Source organism: Bufo bufo, chromosome 5 (assembly GCF_905171765.1).
Source record: "Bufo bufo chromosome 5, aBufBuf1.1, whole genome shotgun sequence".
In the NCBI taxonomy this organism is placed as follows: domain Eukaryota; kingdom Metazoa; phylum Chordata; class Amphibia; order Anura; family Bufonidae; genus Bufo; species Bufo bufo.
Genome location: NC_053393.1, coordinates 531341409 through 531364156, shown reverse-complemented (window position 1 = coordinate 531364156; position 22748 = coordinate 531341409). Strand labels below are relative to the sequence as shown.

General features: G+C 44.4%; 1 protein-coding gene across 1 annotated transcript in view; it reads right to left on the bottom strand.

Annotated features, from left to right (window-relative positions):
• Positions 1-6239: 6239 nt before the first annotated feature.
• TAC1 (tachykinin precursor 1) overlaps positions 6240-22748 on the bottom strand; it is a 28747-nt gene continuing 12238 nt past the window's right edge. The window contains exons 3-5 of the mRNA XM_040431222.1: positions 19097-19190; positions 17916-17939; positions 6240-7045 (exon numbers count right to left, since the gene is read on the bottom strand). Of these exons, the coding sequence (XP_040287156.1) occupies positions 6996-7045; positions 17916-17939; positions 19097-19190 (168 nt within the window). The 3' untranslated portion in view covers positions 6240-6995. The remainder of the gene's footprint in view (positions 7046-17915; positions 17940-19096; positions 19191-22748) is intronic.

Sequence of the window (22748 nt, the reverse complement as noted above, 5' to 3'; positions counted from 1 at the left end):
GGCCGGCTGTTCCGTTCCACAAAATACGGAGTGCACACGGACGTCATCCGTATATTTGCGGATCTGTTTTTTGCGGACCGTTAAATACATACAGTCGTGTTCATGAGCCCTAAGCCCCTATCTGAAAACCCTAAGGTAATTCACAAGGGAGCGCCCCCCATTGTTTTGATTCTGAATACAAGAAGGAGAGAGAGCCCAAACTTTTGTCTTTACAAGAGGCTCAGAAATTCTCCAGGCAGTTTTCCGCACAGGAAGCTGAGCTATGAGGAGCTGTTTGCTGGGTCCTCTGATAGCACTGTGTATCTGATAAGAACACAGAACTGTGAGAAGAAAAGTTCCGTTTTTCAAGCGCTGCCGCATAGGGAGATTTACTTAAAATGATTCTTATAAATTATTCAGGGGAAGAAAAATCACTAGAAACAATGGATGAAAAGCATAAACCTGTCCTCACCTAATGAAGCAGAACAACCCGAGCAGCCAAAACCAACAAGTAACCAAACACACAAAACCGGAGACGAGCACAGAGGATATCTGACATTTATTGATTCCAGGCTTCGCTGGCTGCTTCTTCTTCTGTTAATAATGGGTCCCTGAGGGGCAGAGGAAGCAGTCGTAACCGGGCCCTGGTGCCTAAGGGGGCACAAAATACCTTAAAGGGGTTTTCCCTCTTACACAGCCATCCATATGTCCCATTATGCCCTATATGGGACGCCTCTGTATTTTGTAGCAAACATTGGGTTCATCAAAGCAATGCAAGATGAAGGAAAACATATCATACTGGAGATGGAAATCATCCATTGGCAATGTGCCTCAGATGTTGATCGAGAACCAAAGTGCTTGGGTGCTCGAATAGAAGACTTTGTGATGCTCGGGTGCTCTACAGAGCACCCGACCACAATGGAAGTCAATGGGAGAAACCAGGCAACCCCTGCTCTGAAGAGGGGAGGGTGCCGGGTCCCACTGAGGTCTATGCAGAGGATCGCTGTACACTGAGGGAATCCCCCAGTGTGAGTCCGCGCTTAGGAGTTCCTGCTCTGACTCCATATATAGCTATGTCCAGAGTCAGTGCTTGGGGACACCCAGTGTATTGAAATCTAATTTAGCCTCTATTTCTGAAAGTTTCTGCCAGGATTTGAACTCACAACCTTCTACATTAGAGGCAAGGACTTTAACCACTCAGCTACAAAGTTGAACAATAAACTATGTAAGAAAAACCATAGTAGTAGTTTGTCGTGTAGTAAGTATTCCTATACAGCAGAAGTATCATTTTATATTTCAGCGCAGGTTCACATGTAGCTGTATAGCATAGTGGTTAAAGTTCTTGGCTCTAATGTACAAGGTTGTGAGTTCAAATCACAGCAGAAACTTTTCAGACATAGAGGCTAAATTAAATTTATATATTTTATATATTTTTTTGTAATTGCACAAAATAAATGTGTAATTAATTACTAATATATACATATACATATAGATATATATAGAGAGAGAGAGAGAGAAAATTATACTTCTGATATATACCAATGCATAATATGTAGGAAACTACTACTGATGTTTTTAGCCATAATATATTTACATATATTATAATACAAGAGAATTTAGACTAGAACCTTCAGAATCAAAGCTGCATATCCATGAAGCAAACATAATTATAAAAAACAAAATGGCTGCAAACCGTTATACATACAAACAATAGAGCTAAGAAATGGGGGTCATTCTAAATAAAAGTGGTACAATACCGACTATAAATGAGTTAATGGAAGCTCTTAGCGCACATATGGCTTCCATTAACTCATTTATAGTCGGTATTGTACCACTTTTATTTAGAATGACCCCCATTTCTTAGCTCTATTGTTTGTATGTATAATGGTGTGCAGCCATTTTGTTTTTTATAATTATGTTTGCTTCATGGATATGCACCTTTGATTCTGAAGGTTCTAGTCTAAATTCTCTCGTAGTATATATTGAGGGTAGCGCCTATATTAGACTGAACACGCCCATCTACCTGGGACTTCTGAGCAGAGTACTGAGGAAGCTACAGCATAGCAAAGCTGAGGTTGGTGCAGAGGAAGCATTTACCTGCCATTTGCCTGCTGAAACCTACTGGAAACCAAGATAAAGTCTGGAAACTGCATGGATAACCATTTATGGCAAGTAAAAGCAACTGTTCAACGTTTACCAAGTCTGGACTCAACTTTGTTCTACCCCATCCATGTTCTTCCTCTCTTTTTGCACTGCCTCAGTCGACTACGTCTGAGATCCACCAGTATTCAGGTAGGAGCACCGTTACAAACGTGCTACACAACATCTCTAGGGATATTGTGGCCTATTTAACACCACTCTGGCCTTCCTACCCTGGGTACCAACACTACTATTTACAAAGGGGACTCCATGTTACCGTTGCTTAACTGCAACTGGCGTCACGTTTACTTGCTCAATAAGAGGGACAAATATTCTTGTCAGAAGACTATGAAACCAATAGAGGGCGCTGTTCATAACTCAATAGCGCCATCTATTGGTTACATAGTCTTCTGACAAGAATATTAGACTGAGTCATGACAAGCTTATTAGTGTAGCCTTTTGCATGGAAAATTCGCGATTAGAATATTTGCGATCTACACTAGGATGATATCTGAAACTGGGAAAGCTGGGTAATAACTCGTGATCTACACTGAGTTATTAGCCAGCTTTTCCAGTGTCACATATTATCACTGACTAATACATAATTATTACATAATATTTGCTATATTGCTCTATATTGGTTTTTCTTTTCCGAGCAGGAGGTGCCTGGGGTTCTCCCATTGACTTCCATTGTTTTAAGTTGTATTCGAGTACCCAAATTATTCGGCCGAGCACTTGGATCTGCCGAGCATAGCGATGCTCGAGCCGGACGGCAGTTTGGCCGAGCATGCTCGCTCATCACTAGTGCGCACCGCACTTCTATTATGTTAGCCCCACAAAGTGACTTCGGACCTGAACTGGTCCTTAAAAAAGTGGAAATTTTCTTAAACATTTTAAGAATTGCTTGTAAAATTCGAAGCCTTCTAACGTCCTAAAAAAATAAAATGACATTTCCAAAATGATGCCAACATAAAGTGGACATATGGGGAATGTTAAGTAATAAATATTTTATGAGGTATCAGTTTCTGTTTTAAAAGCAGAGAAATCGAAATTTTGAAAATTGCGAATTTTCAAAATTTTGGGTAAATTTCAGATTTTTTCATTAATAAATGTGAAATATTTTGACTCAAATTTATGACTATCATGAAGTACAATGTGTCACGAGAAACCAATCTCTGAATGACTTGGATAAGTAAAAGCGTTACCCTCACCTACAAGGAGAACGGAGCGGGGAGAGCTCTGGCTGGAGGAGCCCAGATTTCCCGGGGTCCGTCCACCACCAAGAGCTGCTCCCCGCTGCTGGCATAGAAGTGAATGGAAGCGCACCGCGCACGCGTGGCCCCTGCTCCCAGCGCTCGGCTATTTTCGGCGGCCCCATAGAAATGAATAGAGGGCGGCTGCGCAGTACGCCCTCCGTTCATTTTCCCACTCCGTTCTCATTGTAGGTGCGGTCCCAGTGCGGGTCCCTAGCGATATGTCCTCATTGTCTGAGATGGCAAAACCCTTTTAAATCACATTAGAGTGTGGAAAAGGCAATCTAGTTTAAGTTCATATCCCCAAGGGTGGGCTGAAAAAAGCTTACAATTTTTTTTATTTATTATTTAACAAATAATTAAATAAGTATAAAAATTTGAATCACCCTCGCTTCCCCAAAATTAAAATAAAATTAAATAAATTATTTGAAAAAAATATCCTAGGTATCATTGCATCTCAAAATATATAGATTATAAAGAAAGAAATCTTTAGAGGATCGCCTCACAAAAAAACTCACATCTAAATGAGTCCTCGCAGAGCTCCGTAGACATAATTATACAAAAATTATAGGGGTCAAAATATGGCAATGAAAAGAAAAAAATATTTTTCTCCAAAGTTTTTATTTTTTTAGTATTAAAACACAAGAACAACTATATAACTGTGCTATCGCCATAATCGTACTGACCCGAAAAATGAAGAACGCATCAGTTTTACCGCATAGGAAACGCTGTAAAAACAAAACCCATAAAACGGTGGAGGAATTGCATTTTTTTTTCCGATTCCACCCCATTTGGATTTTTTTTCCAACTTCCCACTACATTGTATGAAGCCAAATCACTGACAGTGAAAAAACACTGTCGTGTGCATGAGGTCTAAACCAATCTCTCTGCTTTTTCCATCCTGTAGGTAGCACTTCCTGTTGCTGCATCCAACCAAACCCATGATGCACTTCTCCTTTCTCAGCCACATCTCCAACAACTGCCAGCTAGTTTATAGCCCCTCCCACCCAGATAGTTACATAGACACTCCCCTATCACTGCCCCTCCCATGGACATGACATCACAGGAAATAAGAAGGAGCTGCATGGACATGGTCATGTGACCACAGCCCAGAACAGGAGACAGGAGCAAAAAAGGTAAAATAAATACTTTACAAAATAAGAGCTGCCTTCATAAAGGATCATTTTATAGGATGTCGATGCAAACTGGAAAACCCCTTTAGTCTATGACGTAGTGTATCAAAGCTGTACGTGAGGCAAAGGAGTTGCAAATTTTGGGGCAAGTCCCGTTTTGCATCGAAATTTGCAACTTTTGGGTGGGAAAGTGGACGTGGCGAGCTATGTTAATTAGTTTCAGGCCAGATTCGTCCCTACAACTTGTCACAAAAATATTTGTAAACACTCTCCAGGAAGGAGCTGACGTAAAAAGGTGGACCATCAATTCCAGGCAAAAAGTCTTTGATTGCACTAAACGTGCGCCGTTTGATACATTTGGTGCAAAGTGTTCTCATGAAGACTGACTTCAAAAATTACTCTCATGATAAATTCCCCCTAACACTTCACTCTTGACATGTTACTCCACCGCAGTGAAAATGAGACTTTTTAAGCCCTTACAGATTTACAGGGCTGTATTTAGGGTTGACACTGCCCTTTAGCGTCCCCCCCCTACTGATTGACTGGGGAATCACCACATCACAAAACTGCAGCACACTCGGTTAAGCCGCATGCGGTTTTAAATGCCTTTTTTAATGCAATTTTGAATGTTTGGTTAAAACATCTAATTTTCCCTTACACCGCTGAAAATAAAATATAAACCTAATGCCGGGTCAGGACGCGGACGTCATCTGTGAGCGGTCCGTATAAAGATGTGTCCAAGCCGCAATTCTTGCCAGGTGTATGGCCGCTTTTAGGCCTCATGCACACGACCGTTGCAGTATTCCAGTTTTTTGCGGCTCGGACGCGGACCCATTCACTTCAATGGGGCCGCAAAAGATGCGGACAGCACTTTGTGTGCTGTCTGCATCCATTGCACCGTTCCGTGGCCCCGCAAAAGATAAAATAACATGTCCTATTCTTGTCCGTTTTACGGACAAGAATACGCATTTCTACAATAGGCCGCCTGTTCCGTTCTGCAAATTGCGGAAGTCACACGGGCGGCTTCCGTGTTTTGCGGATCCGCAATTTGCGGACTGCAAAAAAATGGAACGGTCGTGTGCATGAGGCCTTACTCTGTGACATTTCTGTGCAGGTCCTCAACACTCATTAAAATGGGGACAAGACCAAAGTGGAACAGGCTCCATAGCAGCCTCCTGGTATAAGGTGTGCACAGCCTTGACCTGTGGTCCTAAACCTGCTGCTCTCCAGCTTATACAAAACTACAACTCCCAGCATGTCCTGGAACGGGACCCATAGCATCCTCATGGTATCAGGTGTGCACCCTTCACCAGTAGTCCTAAACCTGCTGCTCTCCAGCTGTTACAAAACTACAACTCCCAGCATGTCCTGGAATGGACGCCATAGACTCATGGTATTAGGTGTGCACCCTTCACCAGTATTCCTAAAACTGCAGGTCTGCAGCTGTTACAAAACTACAACTCCCAGCATGTTCTGGAAAGGACTCCATAGCAGCCTCATGGTATCATGTGTGCACCCTTCTTCAGTGGTCCTAAAACTGCTGCTCTCCAGCTTTTGCAAAACTACAACTCCCAGCATGCTGGGAGCTGTAGTTTTGCACCAGCTAGATCCCTGCAGGTTGGAGACCACCGCCGTAGACGATAATCAGAATAGTTACAATGGCGTCAGATCTATAGAATATACAATGTGAAAAGAAACAAGCTTGAAACGCAAAGAAATGTTGCAAAATCTCAAGTTTTTTTTATTCAAAGTGCCACTATCAGAAAAAATCTAAACTATGAAATGAAGACTTTGGATTCACATTCAGGAAATAAAATGAACATGCTGCAATGATACCGCTATCTGGTCAAGATCAAAAAGTACACGAGAAACATTGAACATCCCCACGGAGGTCCAGGTAAAACAGGGAAACGTTAGGGGTAGTGAACCTAATGGACTATAACCACCAGCATGTTCTGCTCATTGCAACCCCTTATAGTGGATGGACAGGCCATTTCCACATTTGGGAGAATCTGCTTCAGTGAAGAACCTCAACTTAAAGGGATTGTCCAGGATTAGGTATTGCAACTCCTCCCCGTTCACTTCAATGGAGCTGAGTTGCAGTACCAGACATAACCTGTGGACAGGGGTGGTGCTGTTTCTGGAAGAAAGCAGCCATGTTTTTCTAATCCTGGCGAACCCCTTTCCGCCATTTCCAGTCATCATCACATGAGGTTCCTCACCATGACAGATCCTCCTAAAATCAGTTGGGCCGCTCTCCAATCGTTTGCCTATTATGGTAGCCCGATGAGAGTGATAGTTGGAGAATTACAGCACACTTATAGGACAAGTATCATTGCCACACTATTAAAAATAATAACTTTATTGAATATACAAGCTAATAAACCAATTTCAAAATAAATAAGTATTCATTTTACACTGGATATCATATATTACACTTCATCTTCTGGTTCACGGAATGAAGTTTAATCAGTGGATCGGGAGGGGGGGCTCATTTGCGTCTTCTTTCGTAATTATGTATTGTGTTCCTTTCTGATGATCCTGTCGAAAAAGATACCATGGTTAATATATAGAATTATCTACAAGATAGACAGAGATAGATAGATAGATAATAGATAGATAGATAGATAGATAGATAGATAGATAGATAGATAATAGATAGATGATAGATAGATAGATAGATAGATAGATAGATAGATAGATAGATAGATAATAGATAGATGATAGATAGATAGATAGATAGATAGATAGATAGATAGATAGATAGATAATAGATAGATAGATAGATAGATAGATAGATAGATAGATAGATAGATAATAGATAGATAGATAATAGATAGATAGATAATAGATAGATGATAGATAGATGATAGATAGATAGATAATAGATAGATAATAGATAGATAATAGATAGATAGATAGATAATAGATAGATAAATAGATAGATGATAGATAGATAGATAGATAGATGATAGATAGATAGATAGATAGATAGATAGATAGATAATAGATAGATAGATAGATAGATAATAGATAGATAGATAATAGATAGATAAATAGATAGATGATAGATAGATAGATAGATAGATAGATAGATAGATAGATAGATGATAGATAGATAGATAGATAGATAGATAGAAGATACAGTATAGAGTTGTGCTATAATACCGCCATCAGTGGCACATACATTACAATACCATACATGACATATGTAGAGATGTATCGGGGAGAATAACGGGAAGAACCTCTATGTAATTAGTAGTAATCTTCATCATATTAAAGTAAAGTAGAAGGTGGGGGATGTGCAGATCGGAAGAAAAGGATGACCCCCCCCGCATTGACTGTACATATGGTGCCTGCACCAGGAAAGCTTCTCTCTATGGTTTACAGACAGAAGGTCCGCGCCGTGTCCACGTGTGTTACTGGCACCGCAAAGGGGGAAATCCACACAAACATCTGATAGGCACATGATTTCCAAATCCGCACAGAAGGAAAAGGCAGAGTGCGCCTGAGGTCTGATCCGCTACACGTGGCCGGCACTGTGCTATGCACAAAACCCCACTCCTAATCCGCATGGTGAGCAGGTAGCCTCAGGGGGCTTTCACACTAGCGTTTTTGTTTTCCGGTATTGAGTTCCGTCACAGGGGCGCAACACCGGAAAAGAACTGATCAGTTTTATCCTAATGCATTCTGAATAGAGAGTATTCCGTTCAGGATGCATCAGTTCAGTCCCCCTTACGGTTTTTGGACGGAGAAAATACCGCAGCGTGCTGCAGTTTTCTCTCCGGCCAAAAATCCTGAACACTTTCTATTGAAATGTATTAATGCCCAAGTGTTCCGGCAAAACGGATTCGGTTTTGCGGTCTACGCATGCGCAGACCTTTAAAAATGAGAAAAAAATTAATATCGGATCCGTTTTTCCGGATGACATTTGTGAGACAGATCTGCATCCGGATCCGTCTCACAAATGCATCTGTTTTGCGTCCGGATTGACGGAACTGCCTGCCGGAATCCTCTGCCGCAAGTGTGAAAGTACACTTAAAGGGATTGTATGAGATTACAAAAATGGTCAGCTTTCTCCCAGAAACAGCTGATCTGCAATACCAAACATAGCCTATGGACAAGGGGGGCGCTGTTCATACAACCCTTATAAAATGACTTTGGAATGCCATAAAATCATCTTACAGTGCACAGTCACTGTCATTGTTTTATACCCCAGGTGTCATGTCACCCCAAATGTCAGTGTAACATTATCTCACCCCGAATGGAAGTGTAAGACCTCTTGCACACAGCGTATGGCTTTTTCAGTATTTTGCGATCCGCAAAAAATACGGATGACGTCTGTGTGCATTCCATTTTTTGCAGAACTGAACAGCTGGCCCCTGATAGAACAGTCCTATCCTTGTCCGTTATGCGGACAATAATAGGACATGTTCTATGTTTGAACGGAATGGAAATACGGAAACGGAAGGCATACGGAGTAACTTCAGTTTTTTTTGCAGATCCATTGAAATGAATGGTTCCGTATATGGTCCGTATACAGAACGCAAAAAAAAAAAAAAGACGTTCGTGTGCAAGAGGGTTTCATCTCTGGAGATTCCACTCCTGCTTTTGGCTTATAAATACTAACTACATACTGACCGTGTGAAAGTAGCTAATCTCTACTCTCTGCTGACTGTCGCCGCTCTCTGCTGACTGTCCCCGCTCTCTGCTGACTGTCCCCGCTCTGTACTGACTGTCCCCGCACTCTGCTGACTGTCCCCGCTCTGTGCTGACTGTCCCCGCTCTGTACTGACTGTCCCCGCTCTGTACTGACTATCCCCGCTCTCTGATGACTGTCCCCACTCTGTGCTGACTGTCCCCGCTCTCTGATGACTGTCCCCGCTCTGTACTGACTGTCCCCAATCTCTGCTGACTGTCCCCAATCTGTACTGACTGTCCCCTCTCTCTGCTGACTGTCTCCGCTCTGTGCTGACTGTCCCCGCTCTGTACTGACTGTCCCCGCTCTGTACTGACTGTCCCCGCTCTGTGCTGACTGTCCCCGCTCTGTGCTGACTGTCCCCGCTCTCTGATGACTGTCCCCGCTCTGTGCTGACTGTCCCCGCTCTGTACTGACTGTCCCCGCTCTGTACTGACTGTCCCCGCTCTCTGATGACTGTCCCCACTCTCTGATGACTGTCCCCAATCTCTGCTGACTGTCCCCGATCTGTACTGACTGTCCCCGATCTGTACTGACTGTCCCCTCTCTCTGCTGACTGTCCCCACTCTCTGATGACTTTCCCCACTCTGTGCTGACTGTCCCCACTCTCTGATGACTTTCCCCACTCTGTGCTGACTTTCCCCACTCTGTGCTGACTGTCCCCGCTCTCTGCTGACTGTCCCCGCTCTGTGCTGACTGTCCCCGCTCTGTGCTGACTGCACCCACTCTCTTCTAACAGTTTTTTCTCTGTGCTGGCTGTCCCCGCTATGTGCTGACTGCTCCCACTCTCTGCTGACTGTCCCCACTCTCTGATGACTGCCCCCACTCTCTGCTGACTGTCCCTATTATGTCCTGACTCTCCCCACTCTCTGCTGACTGCCCCCACTTTGTCCTGACTGTCCCCACTCTGTGCTGACTGTCCCCACTCTGTGCTGACTGTCCCCACTCTGTGCTGACTGTCCCCACTCTGTGCTGACTGTCCCCACTCTGTGCTGACTGCTCCCACTCTCTGCTGACTGTCCCCACTCTCTGATGACTGCCCCCACTCTCTGCTGACTGTCCCTATTATGTCCTGACTCTCCCCACTCTCTGCTGACTGCCCCTACTATGTGCTGACTGTCCCCACTTTATGCTGACTGTCGCCACTCTCTGATGACTGTCTTCACTCTGTGCGGACGTCTGTTAGTAGCCCATAGGCGTGATTCTGCGCTTCCATGATAGATGAGGGATGACTGCAGCAGTCCCCGGGATTCTGCTCTGCAGCCATTTAACAATTTGTCATCATTTGCATTGACGTTTTAAAAACCCGTTCCCGTGGAGTAATTAATTAAGCAGCACTTGATGTGTAATGTGCGAGCTCTATGTACTTAAAGGAGAGGAACTAAATAATTCAGAGAGCAATACTGGCAGGAGGTGTTCGCTGTGCTCCGCAGTTGACCCCGTCACTTACTGAGGCACCAGGGAGTCCATCCACCTCGCAAAACGCCCTCAGGTTCCTGCTCTCTAATCCTTTACAGGATTCCCCAGACTAAGGCCGAGTTCACATGAGCGAGTTTTCTGCGCGGGTGCAATGCTTGACGTGAACGCATAGCACCCGCACTGAATCCTGACCCATTCATTTCAATGGGTCTGTGTACATAGTTTTTTTTTAACGCATCAGTTCTGCGTTCCGTGAAAATCGCAGCACGTTCTATATTCAGCATTTTTCACACAGCCCTGGCCCCATAGAAGTGAATGGGGTTTCAGTGAAAAATGCATTGCATCCGGAAGCAAGTGCGTTTTTTACTGATGGTTGCTAGGAGATGTTGTTTGTAAACCTTCCGTTTTTTATCACGCGTGTGAAAAACGCATCAAAACGCATTGCACCCGCGCGGAAAAAACTGAACAACTGAACGCAATCGCAGACAAAACTGACGGAACTTGCTTGCAAAATGGTGCGAGTTTCACTAATCGTTCGTGTGAACTCAGCCTAAGAGCTCATGCACACAAACTTATTTTTTGTTTGCATCCGATCTGCATTTTTTTGCGGATTGGAGGCTGTCCACATCCGTATGTCTATTCTGTGGCCCCGCAAAAATATAGAACATGTCCCATTATTATCCACATTATGGACAAGGATAGGGTAAGTTCTAATATGGGCCGGACGTTGCGTTCCACAAAATGCAATCTATATGAGCCCTCAAGGAACAGTTTGTGCTCCAGAGCCGCATGCATTGACCCTGTCCGGCTGCACCTGGAATCCCTAGGATTCCATATTACAGACCTGTACACGCAGAGTGTGCCGCCATATTGTATTCTCCCCTTTCCTAATACGCCATGCACTGTTGTTATGCAATTAGAAGCACACGGTGGTACAGTACGGACCTACTGTAGGCGCCATAAATATGGACTCCTATTACTGCAATGTGCATGAGGACTTATGGGGACGGCAAGCTGCTGTCTCCCCCCCCCTCCTCTTCTATATCTCAGGGGTCTACACACCCTTGGGTCCCCATTCAACATCTGCATTAGGGTCCCAAATCCCATTGTGTAGGATCTAAAATCCTTTGAAACGTGAGCTCTTCACATACAGGTGACATTCTGTGACTCCTCTGTGCAGTATTATAGGACTGGTGGTCAGTACTACAGCAGAGGGGTCATGGTGTCCCCCTTGGACGCCAGGGCTCTGCTTCCCAACCCCCACCCAATACTAGGGGCTGGCGCTCCTACATAGAGGTGGGGACATCCACAGGTCACAGTAGGAGGCAGACATGCAATTTTTACATAAACAGAGCTGGTTTTAACCGTGCCCCCTCCTCCCCGGGTTACATCTTTCTAGTGGTGTGCCAGGCAAGAACACGTAATAACAGTATTACATGACAGACCGCACACATAAAGCGGATCCATCAGCCCACTCCTCAGTATTAGGCCTCATGCACACTTCCAAAAAGCGGGTCCGCAATATACAGGCACCGGATGTGTGGGCACCGGATGTGTGGGCACCGAGAAGATACGGTGCGGAGGCATGTAGCGGAAGCCCATTTTGGTCCGTGCCTCCGCACTGCAAAAAAAAATATAAGAACACGCTCTATTTTTTTGCTGTGAGGACGGATCGCGGACCCATTCAAGTTGAAAGGGTCTGCATCCGTCAGCACAGGCCACACGGACAGTGCACGCGCAATTCGCGGTCCCCAATGCACGGCACAGGAGGCACACGTTCGTGTGCATGAGCCCTAAAACGGAGAGCACTGTCAGGTTCCTTCTGTTCTCCGGCGTCCAGATCTGCGGCTCCGTTGCAGAGAAATTACGTCTATTCTGAGCTCTTTAGTGCAACAAAGGCGGCACCCTTGCACCTCATTGCACCAAAAGCTCTGCCCGGTATCCTGGATAGCACCGCGCCCCCAACTGTGAGTGACAGGTGGCGATGTAATTTCGCCTGGCCCTGTGTGCGCCATCGCCCTGGGATTTGGCGCACGAGCAGTATAGCCCTGGTGCTTGACAGGGGTGCACAGTACAGAACTTCAGGCTGTACTGCGCATGCGGCCATTCACAAAACAAAGGCAGATGCACGAGACCACAGGGCCAGGCTTAATTACATCACCAGTCGGGCCCTGTCACTCACAACTGGGGGGGGGGGGGAGGTGCTATCCACCATACAAGGCAGAGCTTTTGGTGTGACCAGGTGCAAAGGTGCCGCCCTCGTTGCACCAAAGAGCTCATTTGCATATCACAATAGACGTGATTTCTCTGCAACGAAGCCGCAGATCTGGATGCGGGGCGGGCAGAGAAGGAACCTGACAGTGCTCTCCGTTTAATTCGGAGGGTGACCAATCCCTTAATGCTGATGTATCATTAATATTCTGTTCTGCGTGATGCACAGGGTAAATACATACCGGAAAATAAAGACCTTTTGCCCATAAGTCCGAAAAACGAATCTGATTTATACCCTGAAAAATATACATTTCAAGCATTGTGGCTTTTAGACATTTTTTGTAATTTTTTGAATGATCACATAAGATCCCCATTGATCATTGATCCCAAGTTGATGTACGGACCCTTTAATATTCAGTCCAGAAAATCACAGATATGAGAGGCAGGCGGATCGATGGGGGCTTCACAGCAGAGAATGAAGTCATTTAAAGGGGATCACAGTTTCGCCAAGCGGATTGTTTTGTGGACGAGCGGACCTTATCCTCCATCTATAGTTACACTGATAAGGTTCTCAGTTCTATACTAAACAAACGCTTTACTTGGTAAAATCAGGACATCTAAGCCCCGACCTGATAAACCTTGCCTCCCACCTGGTAATGCCCACTTATGGGTGGGGTTTACAGTAACCCCACCTATTTTCACCCCAGGACAGCCCGACTTTGCCGTGATTGTCTCTGAAAATCAAGGACAGTCCCAGCAATTTCGAGGGACAGTTGGCAACTATGCAGTCCTCCTGCTGGGAGCTGTAGCTTGGATGGATTGGGCCTTGGTGCATAAGCTGTACTGGGTCTGGATGGTTCTGAACTCCATTGTGCCAGTTCCGGGAGTACAATATTGATGCTCTCTCCTCAGAATAAGTCATCAATGTCTGATCAGTGGGGGTCTAACTCTTGGCACGCCCACGGATCAGCTGTTTGAAAGGGCTGTGGCCTCCTCCTAGGCCAGTAACATCATGACCTGTGTGCCGCTCAGTCCCTTTCAAGTGAATGGGTCTGGGCTGCAATACCAAGCACAGCCACTGTGCAATGTGCGGCGCTGTGCTTGGTAAGATGTGAGGAGGCCGCAACTTTCACCTGAGCCCCCCAGCCTTTTTTCAGACAGCTGATAGGAGGTGGTTCCGAGAGTTGGACCCTCACCGATCTGATATTGATGACCTATCTCAAAGATGGGGCATCCGCATTGTACTTGCAAAAAAAAATCCTTTAATCCAGAATTTGCTAAATGGGAGAAGTGTAATACTTCATTTTACCAGTGGTGGTGCTGCAGGGAAATGAAACACTTGCTGCAGATCATACCCGATCATGTCGATGAGGTCTTAGCAGCCGCAGTTTGTGATCAGCTTATTTTAGGTGGGGAGATCGCCTTTAACCACCAATTATTTCAATGCCGCCATATACAATCCATATACAGTTTGGAAAATATTTGTATAGTAAGTTAGTTCTGTCTATAAGGTCAGAAATGTGACCCTAGTGTGCGTCGGGGTCGAGCACCTGTATGGCGGCCACACAACGTTCCCTGCGCTTTGAGACCCTGTGCGGATTACAAATGTTCGTCATTTGTCATCTCAGTTTTGGTCTTTAAATTTGAGCTACAAAGCTATGCGTGGAAAGACACTGCGGATGGTTTGTTACAATGTGTCACTAAACGGGGAGAGAGAGTACAGGACAGGATTGTTCCTTTCTTTTGCTAACTTCATATAGGTTTTGCAACAAACCCTCAGCTGTGTGTAATGCAATAAGTCAGCATGGGTTTTATGAATCTGAATGTAAAAAAATAATAATTCTATTCATTCCAGAAAGAGTATCTCTCACTCTGGAGGACCTGCTACATCCTAGCTATACACCAACATAGTCTAGGGGGTGAGAAGATATCCCTTTCAGGGCCTCATCCAGAAAGAGTGTCTTGTACTCTGGAGCAGCCCACTGATCTCAATGAGAACTGAGTAATTCTTAATTATCCCTCAAGGGGCACTGCAGGTAAATGTTTCTTCCCACAGATTACACCTGATCGCATGAGATCCCAGCAGACGGATACCCTTAGTTTTGTGGATACCCCTCTAACAAAAAAAAACTGTCCAAAACAGGCAGGCCACTCCAGCAATGTCAGAATATTTCACGCCTGTCCCGTTTTGGGGAACATGAATATTCTATCTTTATCAGGGGCATAACTGGAAGGGTAACAGGTGAATCAGTTACTATGGAACCAGAAGCTATGGAAGCCCCCTAATCTAACTTCAACTAACTGGACCAAGGGAATGACCAGTACTAGTTATGAAACCCAACATCTGAAGGGGTTAAACCATTTACAGCTGATCTGGACTCTTCATCAGTCCTAGTCTCCAGAAAGTGAAATTTGGAGACTTATTCTGGTTGTTCAAAAGTAGAGTAGCTCTACACGACCACCCTTGATTTGCAAGAGCAGCTTCCCTATCTGGAGGACTCACATGCATGGTCTCCCTTTTGTTGTATAGTGTGCCATGTAATACCACATTTCTCCTGTAGTGGCCACTGCAGGAAATACATGTTCCTCAGTTATATTAGCCGATCACCAGGGTTCTAGCTGCCAGCTCCATGGTGATCAGCTCATCACCAGCAGGTCCTCAGAAACTGATCGGAGAACCGCTTTAGGGATGGTCTTGACTTATTGCATGTCATTTAACCCTTTCATATGCATAGCTGTCCTCTCTCTCTTTCTCTCTCAAAATTGTTCTGCTCACCCTTGGAAATAGACAACACCCCATTGCTAGAAATGGTGACCCTTTGTAGCTGTCCACTGAGTTCCCACAATGCACTGCTCTGTGGTAACAGACAATTGGCAAAACTGTGAACGCAGCTTTAGATGTGAATGGAGAAGAAAGGCATCATGTCAGTTAAAATCAGCACAAGACAAGAAAATCAAAGGATTGCTCAACATTTTCTGCAGATTGTGTGAGGAAATTTCTGTGATGATTCTCAGGATTGCATTTCAGGAATGATCATAAGGCAGATGAAAAAAAATTGATTTGTCAATGAAACCAAGCGCAATTTTTTTGATTTTCTGGATTCGTTGGCAATCACGTGATTATGCTGATTTATGCAGACGATCACAGAAAATCGCCAGTAAAGCTAGCACCTTTCTAACTTACGCTTTCGAGATATCTGACCGAATCCTACACGTGGAAGAAGAATAGCAATGTAAAATATTTTAAAGTAAGTAGTAAAACATTATTGAAGGAGGCGTGGCCTCCCTAACCCCCCCTCCCCCCAAACAAAAACTGCTTAAAGGGCTGTTTGGGTTACACTAGGCAATGCCAAGCACTGGGAACCCATCATCCATGAGCAGTCCCGTGGAGGTGAATGGAGTAACAGTGCGCACGCTCTACAAATATAGAAAGTGAGTATTCCTGTTGCTTATCCGGGAATACCGTACCTGCCAGAGCTCCTCTTTAAAGCCCATCTGTCAGAAGATTTGTCCTTATGACACTGGCTGACCTGTTCCAGGTGCGCTTGGCAGCTGAAGGCATCTGTGTTGGTCCCATGTTCATATGTGCCCGCATTGCTGAGAAAAATGATGTTTTATTATATGCAAATGAGCCTCTAGGAGCAACCGGGGCGTTACCATTGCACCTAGAGGCTCTGCTCTCTCTGCAACTGCTGCAGCCTTCGCACTTTTAACGACAGGGCCAGGCTGGAAAACATCATCACGTCTGGCTATGTCAAAGTGCAGAGGGCGCAGCATATGTAATGTAGAGAGAGCAGAGTCTCTAGGTGTAAAGGCGACGCCCCCATTGCTCCTAGTGGCTCATTTGCATATATTAAAATCTCATTTATCTCAGCAATGAGGGCACATAGGAACATGGGACCAACACAGATGCTTTCAGCTGCCGAGCGCACATGTAACAGGTCAGCCAGTGTCATAGGTGCAAATCTGCTGACAGATGCCCTTTAAGAAATGTAAATCTGCTGACAGATGCTCTTTAATGGAACTCTAAAAGTAAAACCCACTGGGCATCATTGATAAGAACAGAAAAACCGGCCTAGCCGACAATACAAGCCCACTTGGGGTTGTCAGATTCAAACACGCTTTCCCCTTTAACTTTGGTTGCTATGGGAACAAGGCCCATGGTGTACTGCCAGTTGCAGGGCCAAAGCATGACACTGGGATGGTCTTTTTTGGTATTCATGTGTCATGTCGTGTCCCTAAGGCCCTGCACTAGGCATGACATAATGTATTGGTGTAGCCTAGAGTGTTCCCTTAAAGGGGTATTCCCATCTTGATTATGTCCCATAGGTGGAAATTCCACCTCTGGGATCCTCTCCTTTCTCGAGACTGGAAAGTATCCGCAGTTATCTAAATTCACTTTCACCCATTCTCCAGATAGGTGTGTGTCCACAGGACAGGCCATAAATATCAAGATGGGAATACCCCCTTAAGTTAGGCATTCTCTGCCTGCTGTGTTTTGTTGCTGTTTGTATTCTTGAAAATCGAATAAAGTATCAAGAAACAAAAAGGTAAAAAAAAAAAAATTGTACAGACCAATAGTAGAGCAGTTAACCAAATCATCCAATCAGATCGCTTGTTTCATTTTCTAAGCAGCACTAAGCTCTGATAGGTTGCTAAGGACTGCTGTTGTGTTTCTCCCTAGCAACCGATACTATTCTGCCAATTTGGCTAGATTCTTAGCCTCCATCTTGGTTGTCATGTATAAGGCCGCCTTTTCTCTCTGCTCTGTATTTAATGAGCCACCCTTATTGCGCACAGATTCTATCATATTAAGCGCTAATTAGAACACAAAATTAATAATGATACCGCCCTACGCCAGCCAGATTGTTATAATTGCACATCTGCTGGACCTCTCATATTTTCGTTCACTAATTTGATTATGTGCAGTCGATGAGGACTGGGGGATGGAACAGTAATATCAGAAAGAACAAAAACCGGATGGTAAAAGCGATGCAGGAAAGGGTTAAATGAACGAGATACGCTGTAGATTGCAGAAAAAGTGACGTATACAGAAATATGGAAAGTAAACAGTAAACTTACTTTTGCGGGACATCTGGCCATATCCTAAAAAAAAAAAAATTATTAGTCGGCAGCCATTTTGTAGAAGTTCAGTCACTAGTCACCAAAAGTTGATAAGACCAACATCTCCATTCATGAGTAACATCACTAAATATTTTCCCCGCCCATCCTGGTGACATCACAGAGTTTAGCCATCTGGTTGACTAGTAAGCAGTGATGTCATTAATAAGCCCACCCATTCACTGAGCCTGTTTGATGAATAGGGTGGAGTATCTTATGGGGGTTTTCCTAACAATTATGATATACGGTACCCACTTAGGGGACTTCCACCTAAAGAGAACAGGCGTCCCCCTGGCCAAACAAAGACTGAACGGAGGGATGGCAGCAGAAGTGGACACGCTCCATTTAGTCTATGCCTCGATACATCGGCTGGCACCAAACTTTGAGGGGATTCTACCTCTCCCATGAGGTGGAGCCCACTCCTATCAGACAATACATGGACAATTTTATATTTTAGGAGATCCTTTTAAACTGCAAACATCCTAAAAGTAGATGATCTCCATGATCCCTTTAGATGTTTGGATATTGACATGTCACAGCCTGAAGAAGTAAAATGGCCTCCTACTCCCAATGCTGGACTTCCTTCTAAGGTCCTGCAGGGAGTTATCTGTGCTTTGAGGATTACAAGACGTTGTCCTGTTTTTCTATTGCTCCAACACATCTAATATGAAAAATAAAGAAACTTTGAGAAAAGTCTCCATGGCAACAGACTACAAGCTGGCTCTGCGTAGTCTGATCTTGCAGTCGTAGTCCTTCCATCAGGCTCATTTTTGCATACCAACCAAATGTAAGTTTAGCAAGAAGTAGAGGTCAGATGGAAGAGAGTTTGAGTTTGTTGTAATCTGTTACCGTGACGACACATAGGTCTGCACAGGAGCTGTAGACACAAAACGGTAGGATATTTGTATTGGACCATTTGTGAAGTTTTTCATTTTGGATGCAGCAGAGCAATAGATTTTGTCATGGAAATGGCCTTTTTATCATTTGCCAGGGTACAGAGACATCAATGGTGAGTGAGGTAAGTACGTTGTACATGAAAACATGGCTGACTCCAACCATGTGTAATAACTGCGCCCGTAACGTAATAACCCGTCGTTACATAACATATAAACAATCAGATATTACGTATTCCTATCACCTACCGTTGTTCCTCTTTCCCATTAAACCATAGAACTGATCAGGTCTTGGTTTCCTTGCAATCCTCTGTAGAAAATTTTCAAACACTGGTAATTCCTCCTAAAAAAGAAATGTCCACAAAATAAAATTATTTTAAAGGGGTTATTCCACTATTAATGTGAAAAATGAAAATCAGACATCATCTAGTACATGACAGTCTAGAACCAGCCCTGTACCTCACATGGGTCCAGAGATCTCCCCATTCATTGCTCCAATTGCTCTGCTAGATTTATTTCAAGCTGGCAGCTCAAAGGGCATGTCCTTTCTGCTGCAGCTCTCTACTTATTATAGCTCGGGGGGGGGGGGGGGGGGGTGTTCTTTCTGCTGATGCTCACTTCCTATCAAAGCTCAGCGAGTGTGTCCTTTGTGCTTCAGCTCTCTGTCACAGCTCAGGGTGTGTGTTCTTCTACCGCGGCTCACTCCCTATCACAGCATCTGTGCTGCAGCTCTCTGCTTATCACAGCCCAGGGGGTTTGTCCTTTCTGCTGAATCTCTCTATAACATCTCGAGGGGGGTGTCCTCTCTGCTGCAGCTCTCCCTATTCCCAGCTCAGGAGGGTGTGTCCTTTCTGCTGCAGCTCACTCACATTGCCTGTTAATGACTACGAGTTTTGCCTGATCGCTCAGTGCTCCACAGAGGTGTCTCGGACCCCTGTGGGTCAGCTCTCGACCACACCAGGACTACTCCAGGAGGTAGCAGCCTGGTGGCTCCCCTGCAGTTAAGTCTAGATCACTGTAAATGGGTTAAAGGGTAAATACAAGGAGTACTAGGTTTCCGCACCCACTGCTATAACACACTTCAGTCCCTTTAAAGAACATCTTCTAGGCAGGGGGTGAGTAGCGGATTTTCAGTGGCTAATTGGTGGTGTCCTGATCTTTACTATTTCCTATGCCACAATGGATGTAAAAAATAAAAAAAAATTCATATTTTAGATGACATCTTTCTAGCAAAGCTACAATCGGCCCTGTACCTCCCATAGATCGAGAGATCTCCCCAATCATTGCTCCAATTACTCTTCTAGAGTCTCTTCAGGCTGAGTGTCCCGTCAGCTCAGGGGTTGTTCCCTTTCTCCGTCAGCTGTCTCCCTACCACAGCTGTGTCCTTTCTGGTATAGCACTCTCCCTATCACGGCATAGGAGTGTGTCCTTTCTCTTGAATCTCTCTCTATCAGATCAGTGGTCTGTCCTTTCTGCTACAGCTGGGGGCAGCGGAAGGATTGAACTGAGCATGTGCGACCTCCCCTGTAGGTGGACGTGCAGATTGCTACACAGATCACACACCAGGTGGCACCATTATAATGAAGTAAAGAGGATATCTCACAACCGGAGCGTTTTTGTAACCAGGTTAACTTTTTCATGCTGAATTCTAATAAAATAACCCTTAATGGTGGCACAATCCCATTCATTTCCAAATCCTCTTCTGAGGCTTCAGCTGAATGTTCAATTGCACAGATGATACCCAGAAGTGGCGTGAGGATTATTGCAACACTGGTCATGAAAAGCATTCTCCATTGCTCTTCTCTGCTGATGCGATTTCTACGCAACTAGTGTCGGACCTGGGGTTCCTTGGGCCCTCCAGAGGAAACTATTCTTGGGGCCCAACCCTTATATCATAAGTAGAGATGAGCGAATTTCTTGAAAATTCGATTCGGCTGCTTTGACGAACTTTACTTCACGAAGTGCATTTTTTTGTGAGTAGCGGGTGCAATGACAGGGAGCTGAGACAGCGCCGCCCCCGTCATTGTACCCCTCAGATGCCGCGTTCATACGTGAAAAAAAAACATTAATTCAAACTTACCGCCTCCATTTGCTCGCGACGGGCCGCCAGCCTTCATCTTGCTTGAAGATCTCGGCCGAAATCCTGTGTGGCGCGAGATTGCGAGATGTGGAATCGGGATTTCGGCCGAGATCTTCAAGCAAGAGGGAGGCTGGCGGCCGTCGCGAGCAAATGGAGGCGGTAAGTTAGAATTTTTTGGTTTTTTATGCTATTTCAGGTTAAATCGATTTGCGCAAGGAAATTCGGCTTCTAGGCGAATCGAATTTATCCTGAAATTCGGATCGAACTCCACTTCGTGGGATTCGATTCACTCATCTCTAATCTTCAGAGATTGAATGAGTGGCAAGAGATTGGCGCCATAGGCAGCTGCAAATATTTTGTATTCTCCTGGACCTTTGGGGTCCACCTGAGGATCCTCTGGAACTGTGGTGGGCCAGTCCAACGCTGCATGCAACCCTTTCAGAAGTGATTTATTCCAGCAGCCTGAATGATGAAGATCGCCCCCTAGTGGCCCATTTTATAGAAGAAAAAAAAACGTTTTTGTATTTTCCACTCAAATCAACATATTGCGAAGAGACCCTGTGAGCAGATCACTGACATGAGAAAATTATTTTTGAGAGAAGCAGATTCCTTCCTGCGTTCCCCGAGCTTCCTTGTAGTCTTGAATTCATGCGGAAAAAAACCCCCTAAAACATTTATGTTTTCTTGTCTCATCCTTTTAAATTCCACAGATTTGCTCATTTAGCTGCATCCTGCTAATTGCTGAAGTCAGCCCTCGATTCATACAAATCACCCTTCAATGCTTCATCAGCGCAGGATTCATTAGGCCAAATTAAATTCTGACCAGAAACGAGTCCTGAAGGGAAATCTTCAATTCCAAAGTACGATCCCGTGAACGCGGTCTAAAAACAGGTCAGACGTACGGCTGGAGAACAGTAATGCTATTACACGCAAATCTCATCAAACCAAAGCAGGTAATGGTCGACGGGCTGCATCCATCAACGCCAGACATCAAGTAGTCAATGCACGGCCGGTTTCACGTGAGCGTATTGCGGTCGCAAATCCTGCCCTGACCGAGGGGGCGAATCGTCAAACGATGCTGCTAGCTTGGGTTATCAGAGCCGAGGTTGGGTCGGGTTTTATCTTCCCATATTTAAACCAAAAAATGGAATACTTTGATATAATATCTATAAGTATATAATATAAGTATGATAAATCAAAAAAATAATCATGATGATATTAAGAGCTCATTCAGACCGCCTTAGTGCTTTGCAATTTGCGGATCCGCAAAACGCAGATACCGGCCGTGTGCATTCCGCATTATGTTGAACGCCCATGGCCAGCCCTATGATAGAAATGGCTAGACAAGAATAGGACATGCTCTATCTTTTTTCCGCGGGGCCCCGGAACTACGGATGTGGATAGCACACAGCGTGCTGTCCGCAGCTTTTGCGGCCCCATTCAAATGAACGGGTCCGCGCCCGTTCTGAAAAAATTGCGGAACGGATGGCAACCTATTCATACGGTTCGTCTGAACGAGCCCTAAAAATATATTGGAAAACAATTATATGAATAACGGATTAAGAGTATTAATAGTCGAATACTACAAGGGAATATCAATAAAAGGAATAGTAATAGTAAAGTGTATAAATAATGTATTCCTAATATGAATAATAATTTAAAAAGCCATAATATTTTGATATTATTAATACTATTGTCATTAATATAACAATATGAATAAAATAAAAAGGTAAAAAAAAAAAAGAAGAAAATAAAAATAAAACCTATAATGAAAAATTTTTTTTTTAATACAGAGTTCAGTTTGCGTTTTTACCGATGAGC